General features: G+C 43.0%; 1 protein-coding gene across 6 annotated transcripts in view; it reads left to right on the top strand.

Annotated features, from left to right (window-relative positions):
- Nedd4l (NEDD4 like E3 ubiquitin protein ligase) overlaps positions 1 to 18,195 on the top strand; it is a 140,951-nt gene that overhangs the window by 69,111 nt on the left and 53,645 nt on the right. For 2 of the 6 annotated variants that reach the window (XM_015482350.2, XM_015482346.2), the window contains exons 6-12: positions 3,539 to 3,671; positions 4,740 to 4,916; positions 7,791 to 7,865; positions 9,413 to 9,472; positions 14,405 to 14,536; positions 15,036 to 15,155; positions 16,258 to 16,455. In XM_015482350.2, coding sequence (XP_015337836.2) covers positions 3,539 to 3,671; positions 4,740 to 4,916; positions 7,791 to 7,865; positions 9,413 to 9,472; positions 14,405 to 14,536; positions 15,036 to 15,155; positions 16,258 to 16,455 — 895 coding nt within the window. The remainder of the gene's footprint in view (positions 1 to 3,538; positions 3,672 to 4,739; positions 4,917 to 7,790; positions 7,866 to 9,412; positions 9,473 to 14,404; positions 14,537 to 15,035; positions 15,156 to 16,257; positions 16,456 to 18,195) is intronic. The other 4 variants (XM_015482347.2, XM_015482348.2, XM_015482349.2 and 1 more) reach the window with 2 other exon arrangements.

Below are 18,195 nucleotides of genomic sequence, written 5' to 3'. Positions count from 1 at the left end.
GATGTCGGTCTCCTTGACAGAGACCTTTCATCTCCTCTGTACTTTCATGGATTGGGGTTCTTTTCCCTCAATTTTGTTAGGTCTGGTCAAAAGAACTTGGACCCCCAGAATTATCTTTGAGAATTGATTTAATTCAAAAATAACCCAGTTTTCACAGAATGCTGCAGCACCATTAGAGGGAAATGGCTGCTGTTAGGGAGTATCCTAGTCAAGAGGTCAGACAGTGGTTGTTTGTGCCAAGCCAAATGGTGACCACCTCAGTGACCGATGTTGCCCACCTGCTACAAGCCCACTGAGAACAGGTTTGAGTTCTGTCATTGACTCCCTGCTGCCCTTGGGACATTCCCACGGGGTTCTTCATCGCCCTGCTCTCTTGCCACCCACAGACACAGACCTGGTTCTTTCAGTGGCCTGTCACCGTTCCCTTCTCTTGTTTTGGGTCCTGTGGGTAGAAGCCCATCCCCCCAAACTAAAGCAAGAACCAAGAGTCTGGGGCATGCCCTTCCTGGGCCACTGCACGGTCTCAGCTGACCGGCCTTCCTCTTCTGTCCAGGTCCTCAGAAGCCTTGTGCTGCTCTACTCCTGGACCGCAGCAAAATACATTCTCAATGGACCACTGTCCAACAGGGGCCACTTCTGGAAGTGACTGGAGGTGCAGTCACTGCTTCAGGTCATCCCTGCAGTCACTACTGCACCATGGATGAAGTGATCTGACACACTCCTCTGTGGCTGGCCCTAAGCTTGATTTCAAGGCAGGTGGACCCATGCTCTCTCTTGCCATGTTCCCCAAAAGTCAGTGAAGAATGTGTATGAAAAGCAATGACCCAAGGAAGACCGAAATAGCCTCCTCTTATTTTCTTTCCCCCAGGAAAGTCATTTTTCCATTTTCCCTTTTGTCCCATCGTCCCAGTTATGGAACACCTACATGAACTTAGAGCAACAAATATGGACCTATTTTAATACATCTGTGTCACTGAAATATTTGCAGATCTGAAAACTTGGGACTGAAGTGGTTAATTTCTCAGAAATAATCGTAAGTGGCCCTGCACTCTCAACTTCTAGTCTCGGTTTCGCCAGCCCCTCGCTCACTCACTTAATTAAATGCAGCGGCCTCCCATGTGTGAACATTTCCCCATTACTGCTTAAGACCATGAAAGCCCCTGGGTGGAATTTCAAATTCAGAGTTATCTTGTTTCTTTTGCTGTTTAATTATTTCTACTTCACCCTGATCACTGATTATTTGAGCTCGTTGGATAAGGAAAATTGACATAATTGATTGTAAATGCATCTCTTTTTAAAAAAAAAAAAAAAAAAAACCTGGCACAGTAGATTTTCATATATTTCTGAAGGAAGAAAGATACAGACATAGTAACATTAAATCTTTATTCTTCTGCACCTCTCTAAGTCCCTGTAAGAGCCCGGCATGTACAACGCACCTTGTTTAGGGACAGTCACTTAGCAGCACGAACAGGTTACACCCTTGGTGTGACTGCAACTGGCATTTCAAGGAAGATTTAAAATGTTGACAAAACTCTTGGATATGAAATATTTTCAAGTGATGCTGCTTGTCCTAAAGAGAAATTGCTTACATCCTCAAAAAGTGAAAGAGGATGTGTACTGTTCCTTTGCCTTACTACTGAAATTGTTCACACACTTTATGAATGTATTCTGATCATTTTTCTTCCAAATTTTTCTGTTGTCTATTGATTGTATTTCAGCCATTGTGTGTTTAAGAATTGGATGTCATCTAAAAGTGGCAACTACATAAAATCACACATACAGCGTTGTTTGCTAATGTAGCCAAGTGTCATTTTTCATAATTCCGTTTTCATGCTTTCAGAAGTTTATTAATATACTTTTACATACTTTGACTTTAATAATTCCCTCTATGATCATAATGTTTTCTGAAGATCTCTATGAAGTGTACTGTTTTACTCTAGTTATATGTAATATAACTGTACAATAGGCAAAGAAGGTCTTTAGTTAAGAGTGACAAACATTTGTGTATTGGGCATACAAATACAATAAAACATTAATCCAGACACTAATGATAAGGAATTATGATTTAAATGTAGATTAAATAGAAGCACACTAACCTGCACACTTGCCCCTTGACCAGGAAAGCTCATAGTGTAAAGATGTCCGTTGGAAATGCTCAGCTGTTGAGGAAGTCCCTGTTGAAAAGTCATCCACTTACTTGCCAACAGCTGCTAATTGCAGACTAGTCACTATCTCGGGGGCTCAGCAGGCACCTTTTGGGATATAGCATAAATTAGTCTGAGACTGCACTAGAAACTTTAAAACCTTTGTTTTAGAAAGAATCTATAATTGGGCTCTTAATATTATATTTCATTTAATCTGAAATAACTTTTTCATCTAGTCCGTAATATCAACTTGCAACATAATTTTTGTTAATGGAATATCAGATCTTATTGAAAGTGTGCTGAGAGTTTCCTCTGGAAAGCATTTTAGAATTTAAACTTCTACCCTGAAAGCCTCTGAGGAGTTTTTCTCCCCCAAAGGACCATTACCTGTAATATGCGGCAAAAATGTTTTCAAGATTACATCAGTGTATTCGAATCCTGAACTGGGAACCTTATGTGACCCCTCTCACTATCCCCCAAAAAGATGTTTTAGTATTCTTTAAATCCCAGTGAACTTGGGAAGTTGGTTCCTGGTGTTTATTCAGATTTTTGAAGTAGGTTGGAAGGAAGCAGGATGTGGTGTTAGGACTCTTGAGATTTTGTCAGAATAAGATAGAAAGCAGCTGCTGGGTCAGCAGTTCTCTTGTCCAGTTGTAGCCATGAGTTTATGCTGTCAGTTATCTTGGGTCAATTGCTGATGACCGAAGTAGCTGCTTTGTCATGGCTGGACTCCTTGAGGATTTTGTTCCGATGAGCTGCATGTGTGAGCTTGCCTCTCACCTCCTTGCAGATGCCTCGTGTGCCACATGGGTTGGGGGACTTTGATTCCTGTTCTTAAATACTGAAGTACATTTTGAGGTATCATCAGTGCTGTCTTGATGGTTTCCCCAGATGAAAAATACGTGGAAAAAAAAACACCATGCCTGTACTTTTTTTTTTTCTTATTGTCATTCCTTAAACAAGGAGGATAACAAATATTTTCATGGCATTTACACTGTATTAGGTATTATAAATAACCTAGCAATAACAGTGTGTGGGAGCCCATGATGGGTACTGTGCCATTTTCTATGAGAGGCTTGAGCATTTGTGACTTTGGTTTCCTTGGGAAGGGGAGGGGATCCTGGAACCAGTCCCTCATGGATACCAAGGGATGACTGTGTATACCTGAAAGATGCCCTAAAAATTGTGACCGCTACACTACAGACAGCATGCACTTAATTGGAAGGGACCTTGCCTTGCTTTCTCCCCAAGATAAGATAGATGGAAGAGTTCTCTGGCAAGCAGCCGTGGTCAGTGGGTGTCACTGGTGTCCTGGCGTGCTGCCCTTAAGGTTAGACTGTCGGAGGGCTGTTCTAAATGCCACTCCCCTTCTTGCACCCCCACCCCACTCTTAGGGACGTGTCCTCGGAGTCGGACAATAACATCAGGCAGATCAACCAGGAGGCCGCACACCGACGCTTCCGCTCTCGGAGGCACATCAGCGAGGATTTGGAGCCCGAGGCCTCGGAAGGCGGAGAGACCCCTGAGGTAGGAGGAGGACCTGTCGTGATTCCTTCTCAGTGACTCTTGTCTAGGATGTAAAGATGATTCGCACAGCGAATGGGTTGCCATCTGGTGTTAATTAATTTAGCAAGTGCTTGTAAAAAGCCGTATTTGACAAGCACATGTGACTCTGTATCATCACAAAAGGGAATAACATTATTTCTAGTATGAAAATCTGAAGATACTTTCACTTGGTAATTTGTTTTTCCCCCAGAGTCTAACCATATCTTATTAAACGACATCAGGTTATCATGTTTGAACAGTTGAACAAGCCCTATTACTTGTTCACGACTCACAGTCAAGTTTTTACTGAGTTGTTTTGACATCTTGAAGGAGATTTATGACCAAAAAAAAATACAAATTTGGGTCAATAGAAATGTTTATAATCTTCTCTTTTAATGGTGGTAGTGCGTCAAACAATAATCTTGACTTCCATGCTGTCTTAACAGCTCTGTTCCCTTGCTAGAAATATATTCTTTTTAGACATTGAATTGAAAAGAAGACCATTCACAAACTGTTGCAGTGATCACAATTAGAAAAGCAAATTAATGATTTTAAAATAAATCCACTAGAAGTTGCTTTATTCCAGTGTTTAATTACAGCTTGTAGGATCTGTGCTGTTTTCATTATGAATCCTCAGCAGTTAGAGTAAAAGAAACCCATGGAAATCATTGGTGCACTCCTGAGAAGATTGTTTTAGCCCAAGTACATTTAACAAATGCTGTCAAGAGGCTGCAGCTCAGAGCGCTGGCTCGTGCCCTAGAGGTGTGCAAGCACCGCCCCTGCACCAGGCATCCTGGTCACATCTTGGTGGCCATGCCTCTCACTAGCTCTTATACCTCAAGAGAGTTACAGTCCATGTCTCAGTTTGCTCATCTGTTAATTGGGACAGGAGTCATTTCTTTCTCATAATGATCGTGAAGTTTGTGTGCCTCGTGTTAAGTGTTGACTACATGTTAATTATAGCTATCCCCATGGTTATTGTATGTTTTCATTGAGGACAGGACAATCTCCAGTTCTTAGCATTTACCCCAGTGTCTCATTCCTTGAAAGCCTTGGGAGACCATTTCAGAAGAAGTGAATATGGCTGGAGACTCGCTTGGCCTGGCTCTGCCCCCACCGCCCTCCTCCCCAGTGTCTCGAACCAGCCCTCAGGAGCTGTCAGAGGAACTAAGCAGAAGGCTTCAGATCACTCCAGACTCCAATGGGGAACAGTTCAGTTCTCTGATTGTAAGTAGAGGTCTTGAGCAATATTCTTCTTTGTTGCTTCAGGAGAATCTTGTATGTAAATGACACCCAAGGGTCTTCCAACTTCCAGTTATCTCTGACATTTTCCAAAGTTTCTTCTTCCCCAGAAGCAAGATTATACTAAAATTAGCCCAGGCAGGTGAGAATCTTTTTTGATTTGGAGAACAGCTGTGCATCACCAGCTCTTTTTCTTGATTTGTTAAAAAAAAAAAAAAAAATTCAAAGGTTAAGGTTCCATGAATTCTGTAATTACTAGCTATAACCTTGTAGAATTTCTTTCCCAGCCCAAAAAGCTCATAAAAATAGTGCCTTCGTCATCAAGGTGTTTTTTTTACGGTGATGATTATTTGATGGTGAGGATAGAAAAAGGCTTTGGGCCTCCTGATCTGAACATCTGAAGCCATGCCTTAGAGGTTTATCATTCCCACTTCACAGATAAGGGCATTTGATTTAAGTGGCCCATCCCTGACAAGGTTTGAATGGGAATAGAAGACACCTCCTAAGTCCCAGAGCACGAGTCCTTAAGAAAGGGTGTGTAAGGTGACACTGGCATCAAGGTAGCCTTTGGGCTGAGGTTCTCAACCATCAGAGAAGTGCTTTCTAGAAGCTTCAGATAGGGCTGATCACCAGGGAAAAGCAAAGGAATCAGTCATGAAGAGCTTTGCATTTGACAAGACAAAACTGCAGAGAAAGCCTATAGATAATCCTAGCATGTGTGTCGAATTAAGATCAAACGCAAACCCAGTGGTTCTCAAGAAACTGAACTGGAAGATGCACTACAGGAATACGGCAGTCTCTCCACTGAAAATGACATCCTAGGAACAGTCACTATCATGAGCATACTGAATATAAAGAGAGGACTCCATAAATACAAAAGCCTAGCAAGCATTCATAAGATTTTTCGCTCCTTTGGCAGGGTATTTTCATTTCAAAAGACATAGTGGGTCACTGTTAACATGAGTTGCAGGGATTACTTGTTAATATGGTTTCACATTAAAATTCTATGAATGTTTTTCAGAAAGAGGAATACCACTGAGATGAAAATTTAGTACTAAGTGAACAGGAAAAGAGGTTGTATATGTGGGATATTTGAATTGGTAAAGCTGTTGCTATGGAAACAAGCCATGAAGTCATGTACTTAATACCTATGAAAAAAGGAATTGCTGAAACCATAGCAATTGTATACCTTTAGTGAAACAAGTGAAAAAAAGTCAGTTTTACTCAACATTAATAATAAATTGGCATTTCTAGTTATTTGCATAGCGAGCTCTTGCATGTAATTGTTCTATAAGCAAAAATAAGCATGCACACATATCTTTCAGATCCAAGTGCAGTATTTTTGTGTTTTCAGATTATGGTAAGTGTTAGAATGTCTAGGGAACACTTCTCTGGTTTTGCCTCTCAGGGTCACTCTGTAGTCAAGAACAGTTGCATGAATATTTATTCAAGAGTGACTCCTTTATGGAATCAACCTAGATATCTGTCAACAGGTGAATGGATTAAGAAATTGCAGTATATATACACAATGGCATTTTACTCAGCTATAAATGAAATTATGGCATTTGCTGGTGAATGGATGGAAATGGAGAACATGCTAAGTGAAGTAAGCCAGACTTACAAATTCACAGATCATATGTTTTTTTCTCATATGTGGAAGCTAAAGTAAGATAAAGGAAAGAAAAGGGGGAGGATCGGATATTGTAAAGCTGTAGGGAAGATCAGTAGTGTAGAAGAAGGAAATTGAGAGGGCAAGAGGAGGATCAGGGAAGGGGAGGAAATGCAGAACGAATTCTTTAAAAATAATGTGCACATATAAAAGTGGAATTCCCTCTGATATATTTATAAGTAGAAAGAACTAAACAAAAATAACTAGATGAGCGAAAATAAGACCAGCAGAGGAAGGAGACATGGGGAATGGGGGGAACATGAACTAAAATTGAATTGCATGCATGTGTGATTTTTGTCAGGATGAACTCAACTACTTTCTATAACTATAATGCTCTAATAATAAATATTTTTTAAAAAGCAACTGCTCCACACGAGTCAGTGTGGGAAAGCTACATGGTAGTCCCTGTCACCACCACAAAATTTTTCTTGGACATTATCTTATTTTACTTGTCATTGTAAAATGTTAAAAATAAGTGCATGTTACAGACTTGTATGGTGGCTAAATCTGCCCCAAGAGAGACCCTTGTTTTCCATCTGTGATCTGCTCCCATCTCCATTCAGATCTGTCAGGCTTTGTTTAACCACATAGAATGGGAGGAACATTGTACATTGCACACTAGGTTGGTTTTAGACGAGCCCCACTGTTTTCCTTCCTTTCTGTTCTGTACGACTTGAACTCGGAAGCTAAAATGATAAGTACCTCATCCTTCAGGAGGAGGAGGATAAGGTGAATTCTGAGTTCCTGGGGACACAGAATCCAACAGATTCTTTGTCACCTGTGAGAGTCAGTAAATGTCAAAGAGCCTTATATCTCTGTTCCTTCTTCCTTTTTCCTCTATGCCTGTGACATGAGAAGTCTCATAGAGCTGACATCCCATGCTAACTTCTTACTGCTGGTTACAGACTGGGAGTGTTGCAGGGGTCAGTTGAGCTTCCTTCCCGGTAGGTTTAGTCACCCTCTCTGGCTTTGGCTACTAATTCTAAGGACATTGAGAATCCCAGTCCACTGAAAACACGGAGATTTGAAACAGGCTGACTTCACTCCCTAAGGGATCACTCTGATGACTGCAGAGGGATGTTTCTTTTAATTAATGCATAGGGTTTGAGTGATAGAAATTTTTTTAAGACCAGTGAAGCTCCTTTCTAGGGAATGCCTTTTGACACTCCATGTCTTTCTCTCCCCTCCAGCAGAGAGAGCCTTCCTCAAGGCTGCGGTCCTGCAGTGTCACCGACGCGGTTGCAGAGCAGGCCCACCTACCACCGGTAACCCATGCTTATTTCCAGTCACCAGCTGGCTTTTGGGCTCTGATTTGAAATCTTGGCTCCTAAGAAAGAGTTTTTCCTGTGCAGATCCATTCACCATGTCAATGTGACACTTTGAAACTTGCCTCGCAAATTGCCCAAGGAGAGGGTGGGTCTCGAACACACAGACTTGGTATTGCCACCCAGGTCAACAAAATGCTTAAAACTTCGCTGCTTTGGTTTTCGCCCCAGTTTACACCAATTCTGATGTGCTTCCTTGATGGAAAGTGCTTGGTACATTCATAATTCCTTCCACTTTGTGGAATGACTGTCACTGTCTCCAGCGAGCGGGACCCTGCAAACTCACCAACCCCTTAAAACAGGAAGAACTCTTCTGGGTAGTCACATGCTCCTTTGCATCCCTGTGGCCTCAACTCTAAACTCCACAAAGACACCTGCTCTCTTTAAAGGCAGAGAATTGGCAATAGTTTGTACTCACTGCCCCACAGTTTAGTAACTATCAGCAAACAGAAGTGGCAGAGGGTTAGCAACATCCAGGGTATGTAACAATTAAATATTCCAATTGGAAGACAGGTCAGCACTGCCTTGGGAAGTGTGGGGCACACACATTACAAATGAGAGATTTTATGCAAACTTCTTTCCTGTTTTGGAGGTGAAAATATTATGCAGTTTTACACTTTTGATTTGGCATTTTGACCTTGACTTTTTTTTATTGCCCCACATCTGATTATTTTCTGACATACTTCATTATGTATGAATTGGGGGGGGGGGGGAGAATGCACATTTAAAGTTTTTGAAATCGGTGTCTTCCCAACGTGTCCATTTTTACTTGGCTTCAAAGGATATTTTGGCCTAGGTTTTAGTTTTTTGTTTAAAAAATTATGAACTAATGAGTATATTAGTCAAGATAATTGATTCAGTTGTGAGCTACATAGAGTTGACTGGTTTATAACAAGCTTGATGAGAGCATCTTTGCGGGAGGGGTTCTGTATGGGTCCCCAAAAGAGAACAATCAGCTGTGATGAAAGGGGTCCTCCTCAGCCTGACGATCCTGTGATTTTCCTTGATGAATTAATGGCACTTTCTCTCCTTTTCAAAATCAATGTCAATTTAATTTGCCAAAGAGCTCGCTTTCCTGGAGATTGGTGGTTCCTCCCGCTTGTGCTGTGAACTCACTGATCACCAGCGGCCTCCACCTGAGTGTTGAGTTTTTCAGATTTAGGAATCTGCTCAGTCCTGGACAGTGAGAGCAAAGCAGACTGGCCTCCATTTTTCCTTTCTTAGCCAGCCATCTCATTTTGTTGAGGTTGGCGTTGTTCACCAGACCAGGGCTCCAGCCTGAGCCTCCCTGGGCAGGCAAGGGGTGGGGGGTTCCTCTGGCTGCTGGTGGTCAGCGACTGCTCAGCTTCATTTGGCCTGAGCTGGTGTCAGGGATTCTGCTCTCTTGTCACCTGCCTTCCAACGCTGTCACAGCCATAATCCCCAGCTCACTATGCAATGGGTCATCCCCTGAGTGCACTTCACTGATGTCAATTATCATTTAACAGCCCAATACCCCAACTAGGAGAGCACGGTCGTCCACAGTCTCGGGTGGTGAGGAGCCAACGGTAATGACACATTTTATCAGACATTAATTGCAGAGGTCTGATGGGGCGGTTTCATATTTTGATTAATGTTGAATATGCTGTCACTTTTTAACAAATAAGATCAGCTCCATTGTGCTACAGAGATGCACATGTTTTTTTTTATTTTGAACTTCCCCTTTTTGGGGAAAGTGGAATGACTTTTGGCTCCATTAAATGTATTAGGAATACCATCGAGCTTTGGTTAAATGTGTTTAATTTGACTATTTCGAGTATAGTTTTGCCTTCTAGTGTTTGTACTCCTGATGAGCTTTTGCTTGTTGGAATGCTGGGTTAAAGTAATTTCATTGGAAGATAATCAGAGAAGCCATAGGAAATGCATGAGTTTGTACATGTGTGTCCTAATAGTACACTGGGCTACATTCTCTGCATTTCCCATATCACATTTTTGTTTGTTTTTAACAGGGGGCCAGACTTTCTGTGCTTCCATCATGAGCTAGTGTCCTTTCTCTGCCCCAGAGACTTGACTCACAGGAGAATGGACAGGTTCATATAATTCCCAGGGCAGTGAGCATTCCCATTTTATCCCGCCTATAAAGACTTAACTTGAGCAACAAATATACTGTTTATGGTAACTTGGAAATAATTACTATGTTCACAGAATGAAAAACTTGGGACTTAATGAGTTAAGATGTTTAAACAATCTAGAAAATTTGGTGCTACTTGAAGCCAATTACCTACTATTCTTCTTATTCGTTATTTTGAATATCTTATGCTATTCATGTTTGGGGGTAACTTTATTTTGGGTATTTTAATTGTCTCTGCTCTACTTGATCCTTAAAGTCGGATTAGCATTGAGTTTGTGCTTTGAGATGCAGTAGCTACTTGAAGAATTTGCCTTATTGTTTCACCTGTATTGTTTTTGCTGTAACTGCTCATTAGTGTTGAATAACTTTACGTATAAAATAGCTGATTTTCTGAAGGATGTTGATAATTTACAAAAGTGATTTAGGTATATTGTTAGATTCAAGTGCTCAACGTTATACAAGAGAAAATCAAATTGACATTCAGTAACAGCATGATTGACAATATTGAGCTGCATTGGCTTCAATGAAAGTCATGCATTGGGTGATCCAGGCTTAGGTTCCAGGAGGCTTCAAAGAATTCTACAGGAGCTCACTTAGTTCCACTGTATGCTGGCATTGTCTGTGGGAGTAGTGGAGCTAGAGGTAAACAGATCATTCCATGAGATGATTTTAGTACCTCACTCTGCGCATGGTCAGTGTGTCATCCATTTTTGCATTTTATTGGCCTTGCAACCTGTTTTTGTCTTGGCATGTTGTGCCAGCTGATGATCGTAGATGGCAGAATAAACTGGATTAGTGTAGTGCCAGGCTCCGTGATCCGAGTCCCCTGGCAGGACAAGGTGATCCATCTGAAAGAGATTCCATCCGACTCCAAAAACTTCCCTTTTCCTGACTTCTTGCCTGTGTTCTCCTTTTCCTCATCCATGAATTAAAATATGGGTTTGGGTTGGGTATTGATTTTTAGAAGACTTGAGCAAAATAATCCCTCCATGTGTCATTCATGCTGTGCTTTCTCCATACCTCGAGAAACTTGGAAGGAACCTTCCAGATCTAACCCCACCACTTCCCTTCCACCCCACCATCCTTTGTTCTGTCTGCCCTGGATGTCCTGTTCCCCAGTTGCCTCCTAACATGGTTTCTGCCTCATGAACCCCCTTTCCTGCCCCTCTGCACATTGTCCTACACTGAAGTGTGTGCCCAGGCTGGAGCTCCCTGGGGTGGGCTACCTTGCTCCTTCCTCTGGGCTTTCCCATGTACACACCCATGCTGTTTTCTTTTAGGAAAGTAAATTGTCATATACATAATGGTCAACAAATTGGTTGTTTTTTACTTACAGTCATCCTTCTGGGACATGTTAATAATCACTTAATATTCAGTGATGTGAGTGTAGCTCACTTTGTATAAATTTTCCACACTGAAGGGTATTTAGGCTCATATACCTGATTCTCACCTAAGCAACCATAGCCCTTTGATGTGTGGCAAGTAAATGCACACTGGTGTCACTTTCTGGCTGGCTAAGCCAGAGCCCTCCCTTTGAGATACCAGGAGAGGAACAACACAGTCCTTTGATCTTTACTGTGCAGATTCTAAAATTACACTAACATACTGCTCTGGCAGGATTCGAGCCAGTCTTGGAGAATCTGTGGTGGTCAGTGTCAAAGTGGTTATTTACAAAGCCATATTGATACTTGTTGAGTTTAAAACATGATCTCGAGTTCATCATTTTAATGAAAGAAACAGAGCTGTTGTAAAGCAGGAGTTGGTGGATGTTTGCATCATACAACACAGAGATAAATCCAGTCTACAAGTAAAAAGCTGTGAGATGGTAAATATACTAAGCCACAGGTTGGGAGGGGGGGGTTGTTGTTTTTGTATTTTTGATAACCCACCTCGTTTCCCGAGGTGGTCTGGAGCATGCTGTATGCACACAGCAGTAGTAGAAGTCTGGATGGCCCCAAGGCTGGGGCTGTTCCCAGGATGTACTAGCCATGTGCATCCAGGCAGTGTTTTGAGTCACAAATGGACTCCTCAGCACAGACTGTTCTACATGCTCATTTGGAGAGGACACAGTAAAGAAACATTTTAATGACACCCTCTCACATAAATGCCACTAAATTGCAGATCACCAGTTCAATTCTCAATAGAAGGTACAATGGACATTTTAATCAAATTCAGTGTTCTCTCTCGACTACTCTGCAGTTTTCCATAAACTGGTTAGTACTGTTAATTGCACTATCGGTGAAAATGACCTAGTCCCTGGAAATTCGAACAGCTTAGACTTTAGTTCTGAGATTACCCACAGCACAGCCAAGTTTTTGCAACTTATCAGTCACCTCATAAGTATGGTTTCCAGGGACACTCAATTGTTCTAGTAGTCTGAAGATTTTCTGGAACTGAGTTTTCTGAGAGCAGAATTGCCTCCCCCCAAAAAGTAACACAGCAGGTAATCCTGGTGACTCAAGAGGCTGAGGCAGGGAGGATCCCAGTTTTGAGGCCAGCCTCAGCAAGTTAGTGAGGCCCTAAGCAACTTAGACCCAGTCTCAAAAGTTTTAGAAAATAAAATAAAAAGGACTAGGGTGGAGCTCAGTGGTAAGCCCCCTGGGTTCAATCCCTAGTACTAAAAAAAGGACAAAAAAACAGACTCCACTTAGTATTTCATTTAGTCAGAGGCATTTTGAATATATAAATCATTGTAAGTCAGAATATGGTAGCATGCACTTTGCCAAAAATACTGATTGGCTGCTAAGAGTAGGTTTTTATCATTGCCTCAAATAAAGGTAGCCTAGAACTAGTGCTTTGTGTTAGTGTCCAGCTGGAGAAGGAAGAACAGGCAGCTCTGCTCAGGCTGTGGGTTAATCTGTCTAGTCATGAGAGGACTGAAGTCTACAAGTTGAGGTTTCTTCTGCTCCTGTCGAATCTCTCCCCACCTGGATCCAGGTGGTCATCTTGGAATTATTTTATGACACCTTTAGGATTTACCAAAAAAAAAAAAAAAAAAAAAAGTCAAGGAAATGGTCGCTGCATTTTTAGCAGGATAATAATCTTGCCTTGCTGGGTCAGCAGTAACTACTGAATCTGTTGCTTCCCAGTTAATTGTGCAGTTGCTTTTTCTCCAGAGTGTGCTGTTAAGCTTATGAAGTGGCCTCCAGAGCCTCTTCGGATGCAGCCCTGAGTACCTGCAGGGGACTTGCTTGTGCTTTTCTGGGGTCCACTGAGGGGCCCTGTGACTATGACCTTCTTTGACTACTCAGGTTGTTAGTAGTGAACAGAAATGGTGGTATAAAGACAGGAAGGTGTAGGGTCAACAGATCTACATCCTCAACCTCGTTAAAAAAAGAGTAAACCTGGTGAGACACCTGGAAGCTCAGAGAAGCTACCCTAACTAGGAAAGGTAACACCCAGGGCAGCAGCAGCCTCACAGAACAGGTCACTCCTAGTTGTTGGACCTGGTTCCTTCTCCCAGGAGCCTGGGGGCCCTGGCTGCCCTCCTGTTTCTGAGCACTTGTCTATAGGTGCCAGTCTAGGATGTGCCCTTCCCAGGACAGCTCTCACCCCACACATCCAATGACCTCATGAGTCCCTGACCCATCCTTGCTCCTCTGGTGTTCCTGCATCCAGACTTCCTTTCTTGGACTGCTTCTTAGAAACAAAAGTCTCTTTCTGCAATCTAGCTTGGGTTAGCCAAATGTAGTCAGTCTATCTGGAGACTGCCCATTGTTCATTGGCCAGTTAAAGGGACACACTCCTTATCGGTGTACTGAGTAGGAGTGGCCTCAGTTTATGAGGCTCCTTGGGATTCTTCTGTCTGGTGACAGAGGACCTCCCCAGCTGAGTCATGCAGGTGTACCTGTGCTCCTTAGATGCCACCACGGGAGTCTGTATTGGACTTTTATTCTGCCCCAGATGCTGTCACGTACAGGGCCTCAGTAGCTGGAAGAACCCAGGACTGCACTAGAGGAGCCCCCCTGTGCCACTTGTGTGGAACAGCAGTGTCCACGAGTGTTGAGTAGCTTGAATGCCTTTCAGCTGTACATGGTTTGACAGTGAAGTTTAGGAACTAGAACAGATTATAGTGTCTTTCTCTTTCCTAAAAACAGTCACCTTAGCAACAGGTGAGACCTCGGGGTCAGAAAGTTGAGTCTGTGAGAATGTGGAGCCCCTTCACCCAGCTGTGTGGGGTTCCTCTCGCAGTGGATTTGAAGCTCTTAAAAAGCTATCATTGTCTTTCAGATACTCTTTGGAATGTTTTCTGTGCAAATAAAATTAACTTGTCCAGAAAGTAGAATCATCTGGTTATGTGTTACTTTATTAAAACTGATCAGAATACAAATGCTAGTTGTTAAATAATAACGATTTCTTGCACAAACAGCCATCAGTGGCCTATGTACATACCACGCCGGGCCTACCTTCAGGCTGGGAAGAAAGAAAAGATGCTAAGGGACGCACATACTATGTCAATCATAACAATCGAACCACAACTTGGACGCGACCAATCATGCAGGTATGAAGATCGCCATCCAACCTAAACGCAGGCCCAGGCCGTAACAAACAGGACACACATCACCCACGTCCTCTCCCAGTGTTTATGTATTGCTCTGAAGACGTTGTTTACAAAAAAAAAGGTCTCAGAAAAGACATGCATTACTTTAATTACTTTGGTATAGCATTTGCCTAAGGAAGACTTTGGTCCTCAAATTACTCTGTCCTTGGATATATTTTTTAAATGTAACATGAAAGGTATTTTCAAAATCAGCCTGATGCAGCCCTACCCTGCGCCCCCTTCTTCTGAGGCTAGTTTTTATGGGGGCCAGTGATTCATTTTTATTCCCCTTGAATGTGTTTCCCCATCCTTTCCCCCATTATTATGTTTAATTATTTCCTCATGCTTGAACTAGGCCAACCCTCTTATTATTGCTGTGTGGTGTTGTTTGGGTTCACGCTTCTAGTCACACGCAGGGAGATCCTCATATGAAGCTAACTTGTTTTTGCCTCCAAAATAGCTTGCAGAAGATGGTGCCTCCGGATCAGCCACAAACAGTAACAACCACCTAATCGAGCCTCAGATCCGCCGGCCTCGTAGCCTCAGTTCGCCAACTGTAACTTTATCTGCCCCACTGGAGGTGAGAAGGCTCCCTCGTCTAACTGGGGTCACCTCTGTCCTGTGGCTTCTCCTCATCTCTCTTCTCTCTCAACGCGGACTTCAGTTTTGCAGCCTCCTCCTGATGAGTCGTGTGTCCCGGGGATGTCCTTGTGTAGCCTCCCCACATGCTTCTCCGTCTCACCCAGTTAACATCCAGGCCTTGCACGGTCCTCATCCTCATCTGGCTGACGCCGTGCGTGGTAACTTGTGCTGGATGTGGCCCCTCTTCTCAGAACTTCTTTCATTCTTGTTGTGTTTTGCTCCTTATTGCCTGTTACTGCATTAGAACTGCATAATAACTCTCTCAAGTACCAGTGCTTATATTGAGTTTCGAAACATAGCTCTTGCTTTGATCATTTTTTCCTTTGACTGTAGGGTCTCTCATGGGATGGGCATTCGTGTCTCTGATGCACATCTGCCCTCTGAGTCATTGCTGGACATCTGCTTTGCGCTCTCCTGTTTGTGTTGTTTAGTGCCATCCCTGGATGTCACAAATGTCAGAGTTAGAAAAGCCAGAGAGGAAACATTTGAGGTTCTAAACTTGACCGTGGGTTGGTTTCTTCTTTCTCTGGGTCGGGCTGCTGCTAGGTGGGAAAGGGTGACAGCTCTTCCGGGCTCTGACGCAAACATGGCTAACAACTAACTCTGTCATTCCAGGCGATTGTCTCCGTTGGTGGAGGTTTTTTCTTCTGTGCTTTAAAATCTGCCAATCTGTTCTTTGGTTAGACTGTGAGCTCGTTGAGAGCAGGGGCATATTTTTCTCCATTCTCTGTAAATTCTCCATCCATAAGGCTTAATATAAAAGAGTATTTTTGATACTTACCAAGTGATTGCTGAAGAATGATGGTTATGAGTATTTAATATTGTGTGTTTAACCAACAATTAAAAAAAAGTGTAAAGAAAAACAAAGTATAAAGTTAGGTGGATGTAAAAGTAAGTAAATGAAGAAACAGGGTTTCCAGGAGCTTCCCCCTTGTCCGTGTCCAAGGAGGAGCATTCTGCAAGCCCTGGGTGCATTTGACGCACTGACGCACTGGAATGGCGCACGGTCAAGAGTTCTAATGCTCATTATTATTCCTTAGGGTGCCAAGGATTCGCCCATACGCCGGGCTGTGAAAGATACCCTTTCCAATCCACAGTCCCCACAGCCATCACCTTACAACTCCCCCAAACCACAACACAAAGTCACACAGAGCTTCCTGCCACCGGGCTGGGAAATGAGGATAGCTCCCAACGGCCGGCCCTTCTTCATTGACCATAACACAAAGACTACGACATGGGTAAGGCTCTGCTTTTCTTGGGCTCCGTGTTCATCGTGAGGTCTGGCATTGATTCTCTGCTCAGCACTCGAAGCTCTTGGGAGTTTGCCAGACTCCAAAGCATGTCTTCCGAGGGTCTCCTGGCCCGTGTCTGTGCTGCAGGTCTGGGCTGGCGGGCAGAGAGGGTCTGAGCACAGATGCCATCTGCAGGGTATTGCTGTCGGGTTGGCCTGCCTGTCCTCACAGCACACTGGGGACATGGCCAGTATAGTTAAGAGATGTGGCCACATTTGGAATAAATGTGTTCCATATTGCTAGGGTTTTTTTTTTTTTTGGTACTTCATCACACCTCCTACAAATTATTTAAAAATACTTTTTCTTTGTCAGATTTCTTTTGAAACTTTATTGACATTACCCCACCTTTCCTGTCCTATGGCTTTAGTTTTTAGTGTTTATGTCACATCAGTATTTTGCATCTCATGCATTGAATGACTTGGTTGTAAATCTGATCACTCTCTTCAGTAAACGTTTTGTCATAATCGATTTTTCTTACCATGTTGTTATCTCATTGTGCTGCTGGATCATTTGTGAGAAAGAACTTGAGTGACGTAGTATGCAAATGTGAATGTGCACCTCTTCATATTCCTCTCTCACTTCATTTCTTTTGCCGAATCCGTGGTGGCTTTTTCCAAGGCAGGCTGTGGTGGTTCTTAGAAGTGGCTGGTGTTTTTCTGCTATATAATCTATAGACCTCTAAGTCAACTGAAATGTGTTCTTTCATCTCTGGGTTTTGATGCTGCAGGAGGTGCGTATTGCCTCCTGCCCCCTGTCCCTGGTCGTCTGAGTAGAGTCCCTTCCCAGACTCCCTTGGTCCTTGCATCGTTTGTGCTGCTTGCTTAGGACTGATGTTTTGTGAAAGCTGGTTGAGTTTGGAGATTGTCTCTGGTTCCAGCTCTTCACCCTTGGATCTGCTTTGGATTCCTTTCCCTAGTGGTCCACACCAATACGTCCAGTTGGGAGAGCAGCAGTATAACGTTAAGGAAAAGGCGTCGACCAAGGTGACCTGGACTGTCATTTGTACTTGGTGTGTGGTGTGATGTTAATCCAGTCCTTAAGGACTGGTCTTGAGGGCGCTCCCTACAGTCATGCAGAGTGGTGCAGTATGTCCCTGTGAGGGCATTCTTGGCACCGAGGCAGGCCTGGGCCTTCTGCTGTGAGATGTCTAACATCCTTGGCTCCTGACACTGAGAGCTAATAGCTGCCATCACCCACCCCCGAAATACTGACAACTAAAAATGCCCCACACATTTCCAAACAGTCTTCAGTGAGAGCCGCTCTTACAGCTCTTGCTATTTTGCAGTAAGGGAATTTACTCACCTGCCAAGAGCACTTATCGTTGAGATCTGATGACATTCATTTGGTAAACTGATAACTGCGTCTAAGGCATATAATGACACAGAGTTTTGTTTGACTCACCTTTTAGTCTAAAGATAGTATTACAGGTTTGTGGGCCAGATGAGAATAAGAGACAGGCAGCTCTTTGGAAAACAGACTAGTGAAGGTTGGATTTGGGTCCTTTTTGTCATTGACACAGAACCCTGGCTATCTGCTGGTGTTCCCATTTCCTATAGTGCTTCTATAATTTCAAATCCGTGGCCAGAAATTGGAGCTCCAGAATCGGGGGGGTAAATATTATAAAAGCAGATGGATCCGTGTATGGAGCCACTGTGACTTGCCAACATAAGCTATGATTTTAGTAAT

This window comes from Marmota marmota, unplaced genomic scaffold (genome assembly GCF_001458135.2).
Source record: "Marmota marmota marmota unplaced genomic scaffold, marMar, whole genome shotgun sequence".
In the NCBI taxonomy this organism is placed as follows: Eukaryota; Metazoa; Chordata; class Mammalia; order Rodentia; family Sciuridae; genus Marmota; species Marmota marmota.
The sequence above is the reverse complement of the archived record's forward strand: the minus strand, read 5'-3'. Positions and strand labels throughout refer to the sequence as shown.